Genomic DNA, 20,232 nt, shown 5'->3' with positions numbered 1-20,232 from the left:
CTAAACAAATTGTTTTGCTTTGTTCTTTCGGTTCAATTTAAAGAATCTACCCAGGCTGTTCAGTCCCTTCATGGTTCTGCTCGCATAACAGCAAACACAAACCGGGATAAAGAAATAAAAAAGCTAAATGAGGAAATCGAGCGCTTGAAAAACAAAATAGCAGGTATGTGTCTGGCGTGTTTTAATAGGTTTCTCTCTAGTTCTCAAAAAAAGTACAAAATAAGTCCAGTGGTAAAGCGCTAATCCTCATAGCAGCCTATTAGACATGAGCCTCATTCTTTTTTACTTTTGGATCTTTAGCTCAAGTACCGAGATGGCTCAGTGTGGAAATGCATGAAATATTACATTATGATACAGCTTTGGAAAGTGTGGCAGGTGCAACCTTAAGCAGCATTTAGATTTTTGAACAAAAGCTTATCTTTCTTCTAAAGCTTCCTTTACTTGATAGCAGATTATTCCCACTGGGGAGCCAAGAATAAAAGGCAATTTGTACGGCTTCACTTAGATAATTCTTTTGACTTCTATCGTTTCTATAAAAATCCCAGGATATCCTCTTCTAATATTTTTCCCCAGAAAGGGGCAAGCTTTGAACTTTGTACAAGTGCCATTCATATGGAAAATGTTAAGCTGCAGTGCACAGTATTTCGCTTATGATGTCTACATCAGCTATGAGGAAATGTGAGAATGTGGCTGTTTGATGTGGTCCTGCATCCATTCACCATTCTGAGAGCCCTCCGTTTTATAGGGTTATGCCTTTGTAACTGGTGACTCTCTTTTTGTTTGGTAATTAGGTATCCACGGTATGCACCTGAAGTTTCTTTTTACGAGACAGTAGGGTAACTAGATCGGGGCAGTAGGAGAACCTGCTCCAGGTGCAACCTTAACAGGGACACAAAACAATCAAAGGTTATTGAATATATTCAACACCTTAAATTAATCTTAATTTATAAATAACGTTAAATTATAATTTACATATCATTTCGCTCAGAGGCTCGAAGTCAGATCCACAGGCCAGGCTAATTGGCACCATTGTACAGGCAACTCCCCATTTATGCATGACCTCTTTGCGTGCAACCGTGTACACACTCAGTGCTGGGAACCTGGAAGTGGAAGCTGGAAATGGGGAGCACTTCCTGTCTTGCAAGGAGACCCTCTCCAGAGCCTGTAGAGGACATTACCTTTGGGCTCCAGAGAGGGTCTCCTCGCAACCCGGAGGCTTGCTGAGCCAATCAGCTGATGGGCAGGGAAGCAACTGCTGCTGCTGTGCTGCCCCACATATCAGCTGTTAGACAGGGAGGTTGAGCAGCTCAACAAAGCCCTTCTTGCCCCTCTGGCTCGCGAGGAGACATTCCCTAGAGGTGGAAGAAATGGCTGCATACAATACTGAATCTCCTACCTGAAGTAGCTGCTTTTGAATGGATAGGCTACATTGCAGTATTAGAAACTAAGGGGTGGCTGTTGCTGACAAGTAAACACTTGTCAGACTTGTAGCCTTGTTTCTCTCTTCCCCCCATAGAGGCATTTCCTTTCCCTGCTCCCATGAGGTACCTCTCAACTTCGGAAAAATAAAACTTGTTTTTTTGTTGGTTTATAGTTAGCTGTGTTGAAGTAGCCATAGTTGTAAATTTGGGTGAAAATCTGATGGATGGAAATTGAGGGATCAACCATTTTCTGAACTGGGGGCAGGGGGAGGGCTGACATTTTTCCACAGCTACCCACAGACAACAAACCTGCAAGTTTTGTCCACAGAACCAGCACCGCTGTAATATTCTATTTTACTTTGAATATTCAAGATCCAATTTTTCTTTAAAAAGGAAAAGAAAGGACCACAGTAATATCATGTAACCTGCTTATATCTGTTCACAGGCGGCAGCTAAAATTGGGGAAGGAAAGATAACAGTTTCCAAAGGGGCAATCCAGTGGGGCTTCTGCTTCTGCCAGAACTGTCCACCCTCTTATACTCGAGAAAATGAATTGTACTTTGAGTTTCTGAGACATCATTTTATATACCCACTCCCGGTTTTTTCCTTTAAGGTTTCTAGTCCTATTGTGCTAGCATGGAAACTTGAAAATATGTCAGCAATGATTGGAGACATCTCTTTGGTGGTAGGGAGGTTAAGGCTAAGTCAGACTAGAGTAGGCAGGGAGCTGTGATTACATTGCCTGAACTAGTTTCTTGTTCCTTTACTGCTTATCTGACCCTAACCTTAATGTTTGCCCTTCCTCTTCTTTGCCCTTCCTCTTCTCTAGCTCTGCATGCACAAATGGGTTTTGAACGTGTGTGTCTCTTAAAAGCTACTTAAAAGTCACGTGACAAGCTGCTTTCAAAAGCGATGGGACTTTCAAGCGCAATTTGAGATATGATGGGGACTGTTGTTCAAGCAAAGCCACAGTGGTCTTATCTAAAATAGCTTTTTGGATCTCATTCCTTGAAAACATGAGTATTGAAAGCAGGTTCAGTATTGTTGAAAGAAGCAGATGGCAAGAATGCTTATGTTGCATAATTTATTCTGCCTTCAGAACTTGGAATTCTTTGGTACTGGGACTGAGGTAGAATTTGGATTTTATTTGTATTTGTCGACACCGTGTACGTTGAGCTGTGATGATGGGACTTGGGGTTTTGCCAGTGTGTGTTATGTTAGAGAGAAGAATGAATGAGTTCGCTCTGAACTACCCAGTGTAAATTGTTCTTGGCAGAGAAGAATGCAGAACTGCTGCATATGCCAACTGAGCAAAAACGCTATGGAATAATCCTCCCTTTTAAAATTTATAGACTCAAATAGGCTAGAGCGGCAACTGGAAGACGCGGTGACGCTGCGGCAGGAACTTGAAGACTCCACCCACAAGTTAAGAGGACTTGAAAAGCAATGTAGGATATTTCGGCAAGAGAAAGAGGATCTCCATAAGGTATGAAGTATAGAAAATTTTTCAGTCCAACGACGTGGGTGTTGACTAGGGAGTGCAAGTAGAAAGGTGGTATTGCCAGCAATGTGGAACATTATGTGGAACTCTCACTATATAGAGAGTTGCTGTTTGTCATATTTGTATCCTGTCCTTCCTTCATGGAGCTCAGGACAGCATACATGCAATTATCCCATTTTACATCAACTTTGTATTCTTATCTCATTATACATGACAAAGCCATTTTTCACCTTCTCACCCCTTGCTTTTTCCTGTAAGACCTATTGCAGTCGTTAAGAGTTGTCAACAGGCTCATCACAGCTATCTGCCAATCACCCATTCCCACCACCCTTCTGAGTAATACCCCTCCCCACCTTCTCACTATATAGAAGGATCTGGCAACTTCTGTTTCAGTGTATCTGAAGAAGTGTGCATGCACACGAAAGCTCATACCAAGAACTAACTTAGTTGGTCTTTAAGGTGCTACTGGAAGGAAAAAATTTTTTTTGTTTTGACTATGGCAGACCAACACGGCTACCTATCTGTAACATCAACTTTGTAGTATAAGCTAGGCTCAGTAATAGTGACATGTCCATGCTACCAAGCTTCATTGGAACAATCAGAAGCCAAATCCAGTTCTCCTCATCCATTAGACGACACGTGCTGTCGTAGGAACATAGGGGAAAGCAGCCTTTACACCACATTTGACCATTGGTATCTCTAGATCAGTCTTGTCTTCAGTGACTGACAGCTCCTCTCCCTGCTAGACTCCCAAGCCCTACCTGAAGATGCTGCAGATTGGATCTGGAAACATCTGCCACTGAGCTATAGCCTCCCCCAAAACTGTTGGGCAGGGACACAAGTTAAACTTGTTCATTGGAAAAACCAGTTACCAACTGCCACTCGGGAAGCCCCCCCCCCCATTGCAAATAGGGTACTTAGTGCAGTTGCTGTAGGTGCATAGTTGTAGGGACTGCTGGCTGCACACCAACAATACAGTGAATGCATGTATCCAGCTTATATCGTTGTTTTCTTCCCACGTGAATCTCAGTATTACGTTTGGATTCAGTGAGCATACAGTTGGAGCATAAATCATGGAGATCAGCTAACACACATCCATTCTTTAATGGATGGAGAAACTTTGGGAATTTGCTGCTATGTCAAAATTAACCCACCATCTCAGATTTAGGCAACAAAAACAAAGGCATGATAGGTTTCAGATGAGATGGAATACTTTTGCTGAATACAGCAAAAATAAATGGTTGTGGTCAGGTGTAATGCACAAGTATCTAAATAATGTTAGATGAAATTAGTAGTTTTGTTTCTTTATCAGAAAAAAATATTTTTTTCTTCATAATCCTAGCGTGCTGGCTTTGTTTAGGTTTGAAATACAGTCAACTTGCAGCTTGCACACATTTAACTTGTGTGATTGTAGTGTTAGGCACTTGCAACTGCAATCACAGAAATTAAATGCACGTAAATTGAAGCTCTCCACCTTGCGTGGGGAGGAGGGGGCAAGACCCATTTGGCGCACAAGCTTCTGAGAAGGTAGGGATGCTCGCGTGGGGGCTGTTCCGGCTATACTGTATGTGATTTGAGCTTTACACACAATCCCCAGAACATAAGCCCTGTGTAAGTTGTGAGTTGACTGTATTATAATGGAATATAAATGTTGATATGTTGTATATGTAAAATAATAACTTAAAGAAAAGGATTATAAAGGGGGAAAGATGAGAAAAAGGCTTTATAGGGCAGAATTTCTAAGCACTTTTGAGGGATTGACCAGTAGCACCTTTTCCACTGAGAATGTCCCTCAGAACTGATATGTTATTGTGTCAGTATCAGTCCCATTCTGTCCATATTGACTGTGCCAGACTGTATGCACAATGTTTAATAATAATAATAATAATAATAATAATAATAATAATAATAATATAAAGCACAAAAGGTTTGGGTATGGTTTTTTTTAAAGCAAAATAAAATTGAGCCCTATAAAAGAGAGAAGCATTCCTCCCACCCTGGACATACACTGCAAAGGCTAGAGGCAACAGAAGAAAACTAAAGGGCTGATGGAAGTAGGCTGTGTATGGGGGCTCCCCAAGCTATTCACAGCCCCTTTTCCCGTTGAGGGAGGGTGGCATTGCTAAAGCGCTGCTCAGGTTTCTGGTGTCCTCTCTAGAGAAAAAGGGTAATCACTAGCAGTAATCAGCTCTTGTTCCCTGTGGTGTTTAACCCTTTTGTGTCCTTTGGCTCGTGGGAGTGACCGTCCTTCTGCCAGGGATTTCAGCAGAAGCTTAAGCATCAGCTTATAACCTCCTTTTGCCCCTGGGACTGGCTCTGATCCCCACCACATGCAAGTGAACACCGCAAAGCAGAAGCACACACAGGGATAAAAGAATTTATCCTGATATTTATTTTTCCTTTCTTTTTAGAAGGTTGAGTACGATTGAGGAAAGGGAGGAGTAGGGAAGAAGGGAGATGGAGAAAAGGCGAACAGAAAGAAGCAGAGATGACAAAAGAGGAAGAGAAGTAATGAGATGGTGCTGGGAAGAGTGGTTGAAGAGATATGAGGAGAGACAGAGGAGGAAAGGGGGAATGTATGAAAGAAGGGGAGGGAGAATAGAGGAAGGTGGGAGAAGGATGGAAGCATACAATACGTTGGGATATCAGAGTGGTGATATATAAATACTTCTGCTTATATACTGCCAAAATGCCTGTCATTATTTTGAGAGCAGGGATGGGGAGAGGTGGAGATGAGGACGTATATTGTCAAAATGTGATTTTGCAATCAGATTGAACTTCATGCTCAAGAGTGTCGATCTCTAAACACTTGTTTGGACCTTTCTTTTCACCAGCAACTCATTGAAGCGTCTGAAAGATTAAAGGCACAGTCCAAAGAACTAAAGGACGCCCATCAACAAAGAAAGCTAGCAATGCAGGAATTCTCAGAGCTGAACGAGAGGATGGCAGACTTGCGCTCCCACAAGCAGAAACTATCTCGACAGCTCCGTGACAAAGAGGAAGAAGTGGAAGTGATCATGCAGAAAATTGACTCCATGAGACAGGAAATCCGTAAATCTGAGAAAGCGAGAAAAGAGGTAGCTCGGCAGGGTACTTGAGGATAATGGATTTCAGCTGCTATTTTAGCTTGAAATAGTTACTGTGGCTGGGTTCCACACATACAAGCAGCTGGTTTATTTCTTCATGCAGTTCTTCCACAACCCCTCTGCCCTGTGGGGTTGTGTGGAGTAACATAATGTGTGAGCCAGCTATTCCATGGATTCACTTTGCTAAAACTCCTGCTATATCACAGTAGCACATTCTGGACCATAATTTGGGCTTCCTGTTTTCATCTTACTCTCCCTCCTTCCCTTCGTCTGTCTGTAAAGGAGAGAAAGCAAGCAATGAAAGAACCAGAAGCACTAACTTTTTTCTGTCAATTATTATATTTATAGTTAAATGCCGCAGTCATTCTTTCCTTATACTGAAGTTTCCTAGCTACCCAGATCTGTCTTGTTGATCTTGGATTCCATGTTTCCCCTTTTAAAGTAACTGGTTCCTAGTTGGCTACAAAATATTACAGTGCAGGCCTCCATGAGATGGTTAAGTCGCCATAGGCATGAGGATGGGTTATAAAGATGCGTGTGTGTGTGTGTGTGTGTGTGTGTGTGTGTATTCCTTTGAAGTTTCTGAAAGTTGGTAGGATTGGGAATAAAAGGTAATATATCATCTTCCAAAACTGTTTTTATCTTCTCCTCCTCCTTTTCTGTGACCCTTGTCATCTAGATTGTAAACCTCAAGATGGGCATATGTCTCCCTTGCTGTTTTTTATATCTGCTCTAGTCATAAAAATAATAAGGGTTAAGCTATAGCGGTTTCAATAACCAGGCCTGTTTTCCTTCTTATAGCTAGAAGCCCAACTTGATGACGCAGCAGCAGAGGCATCAAAAGAGCGTAAGCTTCGAGAGCACAGTGAGAGTTTCTCTAAGCAGCTTGAAAATGAACTGGAGACCCTAAAGGTGACATTATTTGAAAAGCATCTAAGCCATATAAGAACAGCTTCACTTGACAAGGGATAGAAATCCAGATCTCCAGGGTGTCCCATGTCAGTTGCAACTTATGCACTTCCGAAAAACAGCTTGCCAGAATGTGCAAGGCCCGAGATTTAGTTCTTCAACGTATATTGGGCATTCCAACAAGATATTTTTGGATCTAGGCAGGATAGGTAGCAATCCTCCTCGTCTCACAATTTTAATGTGAGAAGCAACCATTGACATTGACACATTTCTCATCCCCACTACAGGTTGACTACTTTATTTTATTCTTTTTTTTTTTTTTGGTAGACCTTTAGATTGCCATACATTTTATAGGTTTTTCTTGGGAAGTTTGGAGTAGTGCAGGAAAAAACCTCACATAGCACATGTTAAGCTGCATGGGGGCTACCACTGCAGGCTGTTCTCATGCGTACCAGCCCAGAATTAGCCTCTTACAGAGCCCAGACAAGATTTATTTGCTGTATCCTCTTACACAGTCGCCCCACCCCCCAAAAAACCTAGTCCCAGGAGTGCAAGGCAAGAGACAATATGTTCATTAAAACAGTAATTAAAGGGGGGGAACAGCATTTGAAAGTTGGCTTGAATAATAATAATAATAATAATAATAATAATAATAATAATTATTATTTTATTTATACCCTGCCCTCCCCGGCCAAAACCGGGCTTGGAGCAGCTAACATCAAATATATGACACATTACCATAATATCAAGCAATCAGTTAAAATACATCCTACATCCTAAAATCAAGTCAGAATCAAAGTGAAATCCAATCAGATGGCAGCCCGCAAAATAGGGATGGGGACCTTAAATGCTCACTAGAATATGTTCAGATTGGGACTCCTGCAAATGGCTGGTGCTGGAAAAAATAGTTTCAATAAATGGGGAACAGATAACTAAAATGATGTCTAAATAGTGGTCTGTGCTTCTTCAGGATGCAAATAATGTGTGTTTGTGTGTGCTCCATGGTCTAAAGAAAGTGGAAAGTCAGCATGATTATGAGACTTAGAGTAAAACCTTTCCACTTTGACATGCTAGTCTTCTACATGAAGGCAAAATGAATGAAGCATGCAGTCCCCCTCCCGCTGCAGTCTGATGTGGACTGTTTTCTGCATATTTCAAGTCTGCTCTCAGTTCATGGCTTCCAGAGAGATTATGATGAAGCAAATGAGATCTCTAAGCTATGCAGAGACAAATAAATATGTATGTGTTTATACTTCATGATCAACTCTTCTGGTATTAAGGTTTTATGTCACTTTGAACAAAACTAAAGTCTCTAATATTGAATGTACTGTATTGTGGTGTTGTCTGTGTGACATTTCCCCCTGCTCTTGTGCAGATAAAGCAGGGAGGTCGTGCTGCTGGCGTGGCCATGCATGAGCATCAGCAGGAACTGGCCAAAATGAAGTCAGAGCTGGAGAAGAAAATCTTGTTTTACGAAGAGGAGCTGGTCAGGCGAGAAGCATCCCATGTCTTGGAAGTAAAAAATGTGAAAAAGGAGGTGCATGACTTAGAAAGCCATCAGCTAGCACTGCAGAAAGAGATCATGATGTTAAAAGATAAATTGGATAAGGCCAAACGGGAGAAGTAAGTTCTGTGTACAACTGCTTTCTTGGAAACATTCCCCTCCCCCCCCCCCGCCAAAAAAAATGTCACTATACATAATGTGGCATCCAAAAACTAAATAAGATTTATGTACTCAACTCCATAAAAAGCAGCAATAGTTTCTTTGTTCTGTGAAATGGCATTTACATGATATTATTTCACGCTTGTAGGCACAGCGAGATGGAGGAAACAGTGGGAACTCTGAAAGAGAAATATGAGCGAGAGAGAACCATGCTCTTTGAAGATAACAAGAAAATAACAACCGAAAATGAGAAGGTAAATTGTCATAACCTGTGAAGAAGCACAGTTTTTCATCAGATACAACAGTAATCGCCCACGTGGCTTCCTCCAGATGCTATGGACTTCAGTTCCCATTAGCCCCAGCATGCATGGCAAATGGTAAGGGATGATGGGATTTGTAGTTCAGCAACACCTGGAGGGCACGTTGGCTACCCCAAGATATCTTATGTTTTATTTCTATAATTCAAATACCATTTTAGAGTTCCCTGCCCTGCTCCTAATTCAAGAGAGGCTACAAATAATTTTCAAAAAAAATAATACAGTGGTTTTAATTGTGTGTGAAAGTCTGACTATTCCATGTCAGATGTGAAAATCTGGGTGTTTCATCTCTGTTATTAAAACCAAAGAAGCCTTCAGTGCTGCTTATACACATACTTTGCCACTTAACTGGGCTGGCTTAATTTGACTGTTTGGAAAACAAAATGTTGCAGGCGGTTTTACGCATTTGCTGCAGGAGGTTCAAAGTTACATTAAATTACAGTTATGAAAACTTCTAATTTTCTCATTGCAGCTTTGTTCCTTTGTGGATAAACTAACATCACAAAACAGGCAGCTAGAAGATGAGCTTCAGGATTTGGCGGCAAAGAAGGAATCTGTTGCCCACTGGGAAGCTCAAATTGCAGAAATTATTCAGTGGTATGTGCATTTTGAGGATCCTTTGAAAAATAAATTAGTGCTGTATTAGCAGAGGGAAGGCTCCCATAGAACGGAAATGTGTCATCTTGTAGATGATACACTTCAGAAATCACATGCAGCCACAAATATTGATTGATACACACTGGCTCCCTCATTTTTATTACCCTTACAGGAACTTTATTAACCTTCTATGTCAACTGATTTCACCAAAGTGAGAATGTCTAGGTCATACATTAAAAATTAATTTGTATTAAATGAAAAGGTTGCAGCCTGGCTGTTCATCAGTTCTTTGTTTCAGTTCTTCTTTTTTAAAGTCAACCTTATGATTCTTGTGCCAGACTTATAAATGAGGCAGTGTAGATCCTTCAAAGATTTTTTAAAAATTCACATCGTAACACAGACATGTAGGGGGAAGATTGAAACCATTATGCCACAGCCTTTTCCAAAAGGAGTTTATAATGCTCCTAACAACCACATACGAACAATCTCAACACAAATTACATTCTCCTTAAGGGTAGGGCAGTCTTATCTGATGGAAAGAGCTCCTTTTGTTGAATCACAAAAGAATCGGAGAATTGTAGAGTTGGAAGGGACCATGAGGGTCATCTAGTCCTTCAATGGAATCTTTTGCCCAGTGTGGGACTCGAACCCATGTCCCTGAGATTGCCTCATACTCTACTGAGTCTCATGCTCTACTGACTGAGCTATCAAGTGGTCTAAGAATATCAAAGAAAACGGTTTCTCCCTTTCCTCCCAGACCAGCACTGCCTGTTAAGCAGCAATATCTCAGTTAGGCTCTTTCGTGGTTGTTGCAAATTGTTATTTTATTATTGCTTTGGGCTGTTTACAGGTTCTTAATACATTCCTTGAACTAAAGGGGAAGCTCATTCCCTTTGGAGTGGTCTTCACATGACCCTGTCTGTCCATCAAGAGTAGCTCTCATCAAACAAGGTTGGCCCATTCTTAGTACCTCAGAGATGGGAATTCACAGGTCATCACAAACTCCAAATTTCCCCTGTCAATAAACTTTGCTGCTTAATTATCTCCACAGCAGGAGTGTTACAATAGGTCTACCTTGGGATGGTTGTAGGGAAAACTACCCTGGCTGTGTCTGCTGAGTTTAATCCTGAAAATTTTCATGCAAGAAAAGCAACATTTTATGGTTTGAACACTGAAACGGGTGATAACATGTTATTGAATGTGTGTGTGCCTGTGTCCTTTATCAATATAAAGGAGTGACTCTTTATGATTGTGCACTAGGGTGAGTGATGAAAAAGATGCCCGTGGCTATCTTCAAGCTTTAGCTTCTAAGATGACAGAAGAACTTGAATCTTTAAGAAGCTCCAGTCTGGGATCAAGGACTTTGGTAAGCATGAATATCTTAACTGGTTAACTGGAAAGCTTTACAATTTGAGGGGCCTCCAATTTTGTGTATCTTCAATGAATCCAGAAGTTCTTTTAAAAATGATTAAGGGTTTGTTTCCTCGTTCGCTCCAATTGCCAACCCCCTGCACTACACATTAGCCAACAATAGCGTCCCCTTCCCACCCTAGGCGACTACAATGCTCACTTTTCACCTTCTCAGCCCCATTTCTGAACCCCCTTCTATTCTGCAGCCCTTCTTTGCATCCATTTTAATCTTCAGTCCCATGTCCACCCCTCCTCCCCCTCCTTCTGTGTAGTCTCCACCCTGCACACACCCCACCCCATGGTTAAAGGTAAAGGGTCCCCTGACCATTAGGTCCAGTCGTGACCGACTCTGGGGTTGCGGCGCTCATCTCACTTTATTGGCCAAGGGAGCCGGCGTACAGCTTCTGGGTCATGTGGCCAGCATGAATAAGCCGCTTCTGGCGAACCAGAGCAGCGCACAGAAACGCCGTTTACCTTCCCGCTGGAGCAGTACCTATTTATCTACTTGCACTTTTGACGTGCTTTCGAACTGCTAGGTTGGCAGGAGCAGGGACCGAGTAACTGGAGCTCACCCCATCGCGGGGATTCGAACCGCCAACCTTCTGATCGGCAAGTCCTAGGCTCAGTGGTTTAACCCACAGCGCCACCCGCATCCCTCCACCCCATGGTTACCACCTGCATATTCCTCATCCCCACACATTGCAACTACTAAGCGGCCTTTTCAGCTTCTACCCAGTTATGAAGCCATGCTTTCATCTTCACCCCCATCCACACGTTTCCTACTTCCTCCTTTTTTGCAGCTCTCTTTGCACCCTCTTTTTCACATTCACTCCCCTTTTCCCCTCCTCCTCCTTACTTTTCTCAACTCTCCCTTGTACACAGATCGCTCCCATTTCCGTTCCTCATCCTCTCTCCTACTCTGCAGCTCCTTTTGTGCACACACCACATATGTTACTGTATCTTTGAGATGAATAGAATCTTAAGAGCAAGCCTGTTGGTTAGCTTGTTGAGTTAGAGATGGTTAAATTAAGTTGGTGGATGTGAGTATTTGCTTGTTAACAAAATATCTGTTCTAAATTAACTACACTGAATCTGGAACTTCATGTTAAAAGCAACGCATGGTAGCAATAGTGAAATGCATTTTGTGAAGGTACTATAGAATATTTGAGGGCTCCTAATCTTTTATCTCTGAGAAGCTTGAATACAGCGAGAACAGAGGACACTGAAAGGAAGGCAAGTGGTTGTTTTCAATAACTACAGAAGTTTGAGTAAAAGTGAGGGTGGAGGCACACTGAGAGGAAAATGGTGATTTTAGACAACAGTAGAGGTTGGAGTAAAGCAGGGATGGAGGACACAGAAGGGTTGCCTTTAAAAAAAAACCAAACAGCGCAGTTTTAACAAGAAGAAATAGAAATGATGGATACAACACCAGAAAGCTAACAACAGAGCTATTCCAAATTCCCTTCCTGTCGTACTCAAACTTTGTTTAAACTTCCACTGCCCCCTGCATCACTTCCTGCTTGCTCCACTCAAAACCTCTGCCGTTGTTTAAATTTGCCACTTTATTCCTCCCAGTGTGCCTTCATCGCTGCTTCATTTAAACATCTGTTGTTGCTCAAAAACTACTATTTTCCTCTCCGTTCTCTCCATCCCTGCTTTGCTCAAATGTCTGCCTTTACTTTAAACCACCACGTTCCCCTTCTCATCGTACCTCCCTTTTTGCTCCCACGTCATGGCAAATGTTGTTGTGCAACCTGCCTTTGATGTTGCTCCCCTATCCCATCCTGACTTCGTGCAAATTCAGAATTGTGACGCTGTACTACAGATCCTCCCATGGGGCTGCATGATGACATTCTTATATTTTTGTTATAGAGAGAGAAAAGGCAGACCATTCCTCCCCCAAAGCCTCCCTCCTGCATTCTCCATAAGAACATAAAAATTGCTTTGCTGGAATCAGGCCAGTAGTCCTCAGCAGCCTACTAGCAGCTATAGCCCTTTGCTTTTGATATTCCACCAACAGCTGCTATTCAGTGTCACATTACGTGGAGCCATCGTGACTAGTAGTCATTGATAGACTCACCTAAAAGCCAACTGAGCTAGTGGTAGTCACCACATCTTGTGTCTCCAAGTTCCACAAATGACTCATATACCGTGTGAAGAACTGCTTCCTTTTTTCTGCACGGAATTTCCTGCCAATAAGTTTAATTGGTACTGTACTGCTGGGGTGGGGGGCATTTCTCTTACTGATTTCCCAATGCCATACATAATTCTATAAATATCTATCATGTTCCCCTTCCCCAGGTAACTTCGTTTTAAACTAACCTCCCCACAAACGCTATAGCCTTTCTTCATAGCAAAGGTGCCCCAGCCTCCTGATCATTCTAGTTGTTCTTTTCTGCACTTTTTCCTGTACTACAATATCCTATTTGAGACTGGTGGCCATCTCAAAGAGAATCCATTTTGCGTTCCCTAATTCTAATGTATATTATTTGTGAATTGATTCTGGAACCAGTTACCATATATTTGGCTTGTTTCAGTTCTCATTATAATTGAGATTCCCGCCCCCCTTGGGTATTTTTTTGAAAATTACTGGGCAGTTCTTCTATCTATCTTTCATTGTATTTACTTATTTAATGCTACCCAGTTTGGGCCACCATTTTGAAGGAAGAGGAGTGTACAGAGTTTGAATCAATGAAAATGAAGACTCACATCATTCAGTGAATTCTAGAAGGCAGGAATGGGATGGTATCTAGCATGGAACTTAGAAAAGTTCCAAATGAGGATGGAGCGTTGCCCTTGGCAATCAATAGCAGAAGGAAGCAGCCCTTCTCAGGAAATAGATTGGCTTAAACAGCTGGTGCCTTTGCCCATTCCCATCTCCCTTCTCAACATGCTGCTTGTTACAGCTGAATTGGCCCTAGGGAGAGGAGTTGTTTCTCCTATTGGAAGCCAGGGGAAGGGTGAGTCCCAGAGCTAGTTTCCTTTCTCGTACAGTCTTTGGACGGTGTCATTGTTTACTGCCTCAGTTGCTCTTTAGAGACTCTAATGTAACAGTCTAATCTGTATAAAAACATTAAAATATGAAAAAAAAAATGTCAAATGTCAGGCTAGAATGGGAAAATGGTGATTTTATCTGTTTACAAAGGATAGCGGATAGTTCCACAGTGAAATGGATTTTGGCAAATCATCAATCCAATAATTGCCTCTTTGAAGCACCTTTGAAGCAAATTTTAAAACTTGTCCTTGGCTTTGTTTGTTTCTGTATTTACATCCATCCTGCCAGGCCACCAGGGGCCCTCAAGGGCAATATTTTGGTCAATTCATTCTCTGGGGATTTTTTGGTCAGCTCTTGCTCTCAATGTAAAACTGCTAGGTTTGTGTTTCAGCTACATTTTCCAGCTGCATTCCACCCCCACCTCCCCAATTTTTAAGTTGGATTCCATTACAAATGTTGTTCTTCCCTGAATGCCGTCTTCCTTTTAAGATCTCATCTCCCCTCCACCCCTACCTCGCTAACGATGATGAATACAACTGAAGCTTTTTAATCGCTTTTAATATTTAAACACATGTGATAAATTCTTTAGCAGTATTAACCATTGCTTTTTGCAATAGGACCCACTCTGGAAAGTGAGACGTAGTCAGAAGTTGGATATGTCAGCAAGGTTGGAGCTGCAATCTGCTCTTGATGCTGAAATACGTGCCAAACAGCTGGTCCAGGAAGAGTTAAGGAAGGTTAAAGATGCCAACTTGTCCTTTGAAAGGTAATGTTTCAGATCATTCTTTAATTTTGCTTTTCTAATATAAAATATGGCATTCATGTAATTCTTTATGTAATTGACTTTTTGATGCATATTTCTGAAAGTACGTGTATGTGCCAGGGAGTCTAAGCACTCAAAATAAACAGCCCTAAGCCTCTGCCTTGCATTACAGTTTAAGCATAGTGGCCTAGATTAGCCCTCAACCAGCCTGGTGCCCTCCAGGTGTTTTGGGCTACCAGCCTCTGTCATCCCCAGCCAGTTCAGTTTGGGCTAGGGGTGAGTTGTAGTCCAAAATGTCTAGAAGGCACGAGGTTGGGGAAGGTTGACCTAGATCCAAAGAACAATGCAACTAGTTCCTTCCTGCCCAAGGGAAAAGCGAGGAACTCTTTCAAACTTGGGGAAGCTTTGAAAAGCAGTTTGGGATTTGCCATTGGGGTTGTCGCTCTTAGAAACAACAGTAAAAAATAATCCCACTGGCCGTGCAAAGCCCTTTGGTGAATTTGCATAACTTTTTGGATGCTGGCTAATGCCCTTAAGTCTGTTTGGAAAGCAAACTGCCAAGTTGTGGGTTCCTCCTCCTCCTCTCGCTGCTTTTCTTGCAGCACCTTCTTAAGCTTTAACTATAGGGATGTCAACCATTTTGAAACCAAGGGTTGAAATGGGCAAGCATTAGTCATGGTTAACATTTGTATGGTCATAACGCTTAGCCATGGTTTTTGGCTATTAGCATAAGGGAGGGGGGAAGAATTGCACACAACACAAGCTGGGGGAAAGAAGCATGTAATTCTGTGGCCTGCTTTTCTTTTCTCAGTTGTAAGTCATGATGGGTGGATGGAGCGCAGAACCCATCCAGTCATATTTTCTACCCCCTCCCCAATACACCTTTCACCTCCCCACACCTCCGCACCATTTCCCATATCACTTCCATCAACACCTGCACCACAATGGCTGCTTCTCTTTCAAGAGAAGAAGTAGCCCTGTTCCGAATTTCCTGTGTAGGAGGAAGAATCGGGATTGTGAGAGACGGAAGAAAAAGGTGGCCAAGCAAGCAGTCATTTCCTTCCTCATGATACCCTAGGTCAAATTCCAGCCAGGAAGCCAAGGCATTCTAGCCCTGCAGCCTGAGCCTAGAGCTCTTGCATTGGCTTTTGTCATAGTGCAGGAAGGGGGGTGGGTTGGCTAGCCTGTTGTTGTTTTCAGCAAGCCCTGGGGCATCTCTGTCCCTGTTAGAGACTTGCAGCTGGCTTCCTCCAGCCAGCCAGCATGTGCAGGATTATGGGTCATGAAAGTGTCATGTTGTTAGGAAGTGTCACGGTTTTGGCAAGCTTTTTTGAAGTTGGTTTTGTACATCTGACGCATGGCTTCTCTTTCTGAAACTGGGCAGTGTAGCAACCTAGAGCTTGAGCAAATCCACATCCATTGGAGCCCCCCGAGGGCAAAGAAAAGTGTTTTGCTTTATTATGTTCCAAATGTTTCAAGGTTTCCATTTCACCATTTAGCAAACTAAAGGAATCTGAAACAAAAAATCGGGAACTCTTGGAAGAAGTTGAAACTTTAAAGAAGAAGCTGGAGGAGAAATACAGGACGGATGCAGGTAATGTAGACACTAAATCCTGTTGAGGCCCTTGTCTTGCTGTAGAATGGACAGTAGATACTAGATTCAAGCAGGTAGCCGTGATGGTCTGATGCAGTCGAAATAAATAAAAAATTTCAAAAAATGTCCAGTAGTACCTTAGAGACCAACTAAGTTTGTTCTGGGTATAAGCTTTTGTGTGCATGCACACTTCTTCAGCTACTCTGTCACTGGTACTCTGGGGACTCTGAAGCAATGAAAAAGGCCAGATGACAACTAGAACACAGGTGGCAGAAATAACTTTGAGGTCGACTGAGCACTGGTTATAATCATTCTTACCCAGTGTGGCTATGAGGACAGCAAACATACCTTGTGCCTCCATGGCATCCTCAAGTAGTCTCCCAGTGGAACTGTACAGGGTGGTCTAACAGTTGTCCATGGAGGGATCACCACTGGATTCTTCGAAGATCTGTTGTGCCATGTTTGCATGACACTTTGAGGATAGAACTCACTCACCTTGATGTCATGATTATGACAGTTCCTAGTCAGGCCGCCAGTACAACATCTTGCCCTGTTTTGTTTGGTCAGTTTCAGATTATTAGACCTCAAGGTGCTTGCAGCTATGCATCCAGCTAAGTGCCCTCTCAATCACTGTCCTTCATGACTAATCAAATCAAGACAGCAGGGTATGTCTGGTTGGGTCTGGAGGTGATTTACATGCCTTTACACAAGGGGGTGGACTCCACTGCCCTTAAAGAGGCTTTGGTATGGCCATTCCTTTAAAAAAAAAAAGTCACCCCAATACCAGCAGTTTGTGACAGCTATCCACTAGTTGAAAATGCCCTGTTTTGGGGGAAGGCGATCAAGATTCAGACATTCTTGGAAGATACACATTATCTAGACCCATTCCAGACAAGGTTCAGGCCTGGCTTTGGAATAGGCTTCCAGCAAACATCAGGTGGGGACCTACAGTATTGGCATTAAAGCACCTTCTCAAAACTCAACTTTTTACCCAGGCTTTCCCAGAGGGGTGATCCAGCTATGCCGATGGTTTACTCTGAGTTACTAATTTGTGATGCATTTTGTAGTTGTTTTAGGAATGTAATTTTATTTAATACTGTTCACTACCATGATGATTATTGCAATTTTTTTTTAAAAAAAAGTAAAATAGCAGGATGATGACTAATTAATTGTGCTTTCTTTTTCCAGGTCTCAAACTTTCAGACTTCCAGGATTCTATTTTTGAATACTTCAATACATCACCTCTTGCTCACGATCTGACTTTCAGAGTGAGTATTAGCACCCTTAAACCTTTGCACAGGAAACATAGTGAGTTGGGATGTTAAAAAGGAATGTGGAGCCAGAAGGATAGCCGGATCTATACTGATAAATGACATAAAGTTATGACTGAGAAGTGGGTAGCTGTGTTTTTCTGATGATACCATCAGAATTGCAAAAAGGAATCCAAAGGAGGTCCAAAAGGATCTCCAAAAAATGAATGGGGAGTAGAATGGCAAATGCAGTTCAACATCAGCAAATGTAAAGTTAAGCACATTGGGGAGAAAAACCCTAATTTTGCATAGATGCCAATGGGATCTGGGCTAGTGTTTATTGGATAGTTCAGTGAAGATGTCAAGGCACCCGTGAAGAAAATGAATTCCATGTTAGGGATTGTTAGGGAAAGGATTGAAAATAAAACTGCCCGTGTCATAATGCCATTTCATCAATCAATGGTGTGACTGCACTTGAAATACTGTTAACAGTTCCAGTTGTCTCACCTTGAAAAGGATATTGCTAGACCTGGAGAAGGTTCAGAAGCGTGCAGCCACAATGACCAAGGGGCTGGTGTAACTCCCCTACAAGGAGTTACATTTGGGCCTTTTTAGAGGGAAAGGCAAGTAAGTGGGGATATCATAGCAGTGTATGCAACAAAGTGGATACAGATAATTACATTCAAAAACTGGTTCATCTCTTTCTAACTCAGACTCACTTATTATATGATATTGAAGTAGGTAATAGCAGTTCATAAAGAAAAAGGACCCTGTCCCCCAAGCAATCTGAATTGTATGCTCCTTGAGACAGGGTTCCTCTCTTTTGCTTTTACTGTAAAGTGCTGTGTAAATTGGAAGTTTACTTTTTGGTAGTTTAAAGTTAGAGCACAGCGTGGAAGAAGAGAAATGAGTGTTTTTTCTTCACTAACATAAACTTAAATATCCTATTCTGTGGTCCATATCTGTTTGGCTCCTCTTACAGTATTAATATATACATGCTTATTTAGCCTCTGTTCACCTCCCTTTAGCTGTCTATTAAACCCACCTCCCATTAAGGCTAAACAAAGAGAGAGCCTACCTGTATCCATTTTTCAGATCTCCCATATCTGTATATTCTCTCTCTCTCTCTCTCTCTCTCTCTCTCTCTCTCTCTCTGTGTGTGTGTGTGTGTGTGTGTGTGTTTCATCCCATACAGCAGTAGTTAACTGTTGTTAGACTACAACTCCCATCAGTCCCAGCAACCTTGGCAATGGGCCAATATCATGGCAGTTGTATTCTAACAGCATTTTGAGGACCACATGTTCCTCAGCTCCATTCATTTATTTCTCTCTCTGTTGGAAAGGGGATACATGACAGTGTTACTAAAAGACAGATGGGTTATAGAAAAATAAAATCACAAGAACATCCCCAAAGCTATGCTGCTCCACTAAATTATCCAGCAGACCAAGCAGACTGCAAAACCTGTCAGTTACAGCTTGCCTGACAGGAAAAATAGGCCCTTTCTTCAGCTTTTAGGTGATGTGACTGAAGATTAGTAGCTAGACACTTTAAAAATATATATATATATTCTCTTCTTGATAAATTCACCTACTTAAACTAATGAGTTCTGTGTTTGTCAGAAACACACACTTGAGCACAGTTTATATTCAGTGTCCTTATCAATACTTAATGGGTTGCATATTTGTTTTATTGTATGGAAATTCATCTGTGGATTGGAATGGGATTGGAATGACCGTCACAAACAGATAAAAGAATGCTAACAATTGCCTTGCTTGATCAGACCAAGCGATCATATAATTCATGTGTTGCAAGCCAAAAGCTTAGAGAAGGTCACAAGATACAACAGTAATATAATAAATGCAGTGTAGAGTCATATTACAAATTCAGCACAGTCATATTCACGGTGAAAAATGAAATCTTAATGAAAGTATTTTTAATTCTCTTCCACTCTGCATGTTTTATAGAACAAACTCCCAAGTCAGTAGAAATCAAGAGTGCTTAACCTGACATGACTAATTCTGTATGCCACTTTTCTTTCCTCGGGGGATGTATGACTTACTTGCAAGTGCCTAGTCATCTGCATCTGGAATTTCATAAAGCCCAGAGAGGATATGTGTCACAACCCAGCTCAGATAAAAACCTGTATGGAGTTTGGGTCTACGATTTCACATGCGATCACTGGAACTACAGTTATATCTATTCTTGCAGCTTCCTGGCTTTCCTTATTTCCTTTTCAAACTGCATGTTGGTTGCCAGGGAAAAGATAAATTGGCTGCAAGTCTTTGTAGAGAGGCTGCTTGCATCTCACAGAAAGTGGGCGCTGGTTTGTTGCTGTTGCAGAAGGATGTGCTGTGTGCTGCTCTCCACCCACTCTGCAGCCTCTTCGAAAACAAACTAGAATGCAATCACAAGTTGTGCCAAACCTTAGCTGTTACCGACAACTGGGAAGTAGAAAGATATTTGCTACGTTAGATCTAAAAGCCCTTTATAGTGAGGCGTTGAATTTTTTATGAAGATCAAATATCTGCCTTCATTATATACATCTGCAGGAAATGTTTATTATTGTACGTTGCACTTACTCTCGAGTTCCTTACCTCATTTGACCTCGCAATAGCTGCTGAGACAGATCAGTATATTTCAGTATTGCAGATGGGAAAAGGAGGCTGAGTGCTAGGAGCTTTCCCAAGGCCACTCACCGAGTCAGAGCTGCTGTTTTCTCTGACAAC

General features: G+C 41.9%; 1 protein-coding gene across 4 annotated transcripts in view; it reads left to right on the top strand.

Moving 5' to 3' along the window:
* CDC42BPB (CDC42 binding protein kinase beta) overlaps positions 1 to 20,232 on the top strand; it is a 102,238-nt gene that overhangs the window by 55,537 nt on the left and 26,469 nt on the right. For all 4 annotated transcript variants that reach the window (XM_083609381.1, XM_083609382.1, XM_083609380.1 and 1 more), the window contains exons 11-21: positions 44 to 163; positions 2,774 to 2,907; positions 5,757 to 5,999; positions 6,810 to 6,920; positions 8,293 to 8,540; positions 8,729 to 8,834; positions 9,370 to 9,494; positions 10,755 to 10,860; positions 14,517 to 14,665; positions 16,162 to 16,256; positions 17,445 to 17,524. In XM_083609381.1, the coding sequence (XP_083465507.1) occupies positions 44 to 163; positions 2,774 to 2,907; positions 5,757 to 5,999; positions 6,810 to 6,920; positions 8,293 to 8,540; positions 8,729 to 8,834; positions 9,370 to 9,494; positions 10,755 to 10,860; positions 14,517 to 14,665; positions 16,162 to 16,256; positions 17,445 to 17,524 (1,517 nt within the window). The remainder of the gene's footprint in view (positions 1 to 43; positions 164 to 2,773; positions 2,908 to 5,756; positions 6,000 to 6,809; positions 6,921 to 8,292; positions 8,541 to 8,728; positions 8,835 to 9,369; positions 9,495 to 10,754; positions 10,861 to 14,516; positions 14,666 to 16,161; positions 16,257 to 17,444; positions 17,525 to 20,232) is intronic.

This window comes from Podarcis filfolensis (genome assembly GCF_964270895.1).
Source record: "Podarcis filfolensis genome assembly, chromosome: 1".
Classification (NCBI taxonomy): domain Eukaryota; kingdom Metazoa; phylum Chordata; class Lepidosauria; order Squamata; family Lacertidae; genus Podarcis; species Podarcis filfolensis.
The sequence above is the reverse complement of the archived record's forward strand: the minus strand, read 5'-3'. Positions and strand labels throughout refer to the sequence as shown.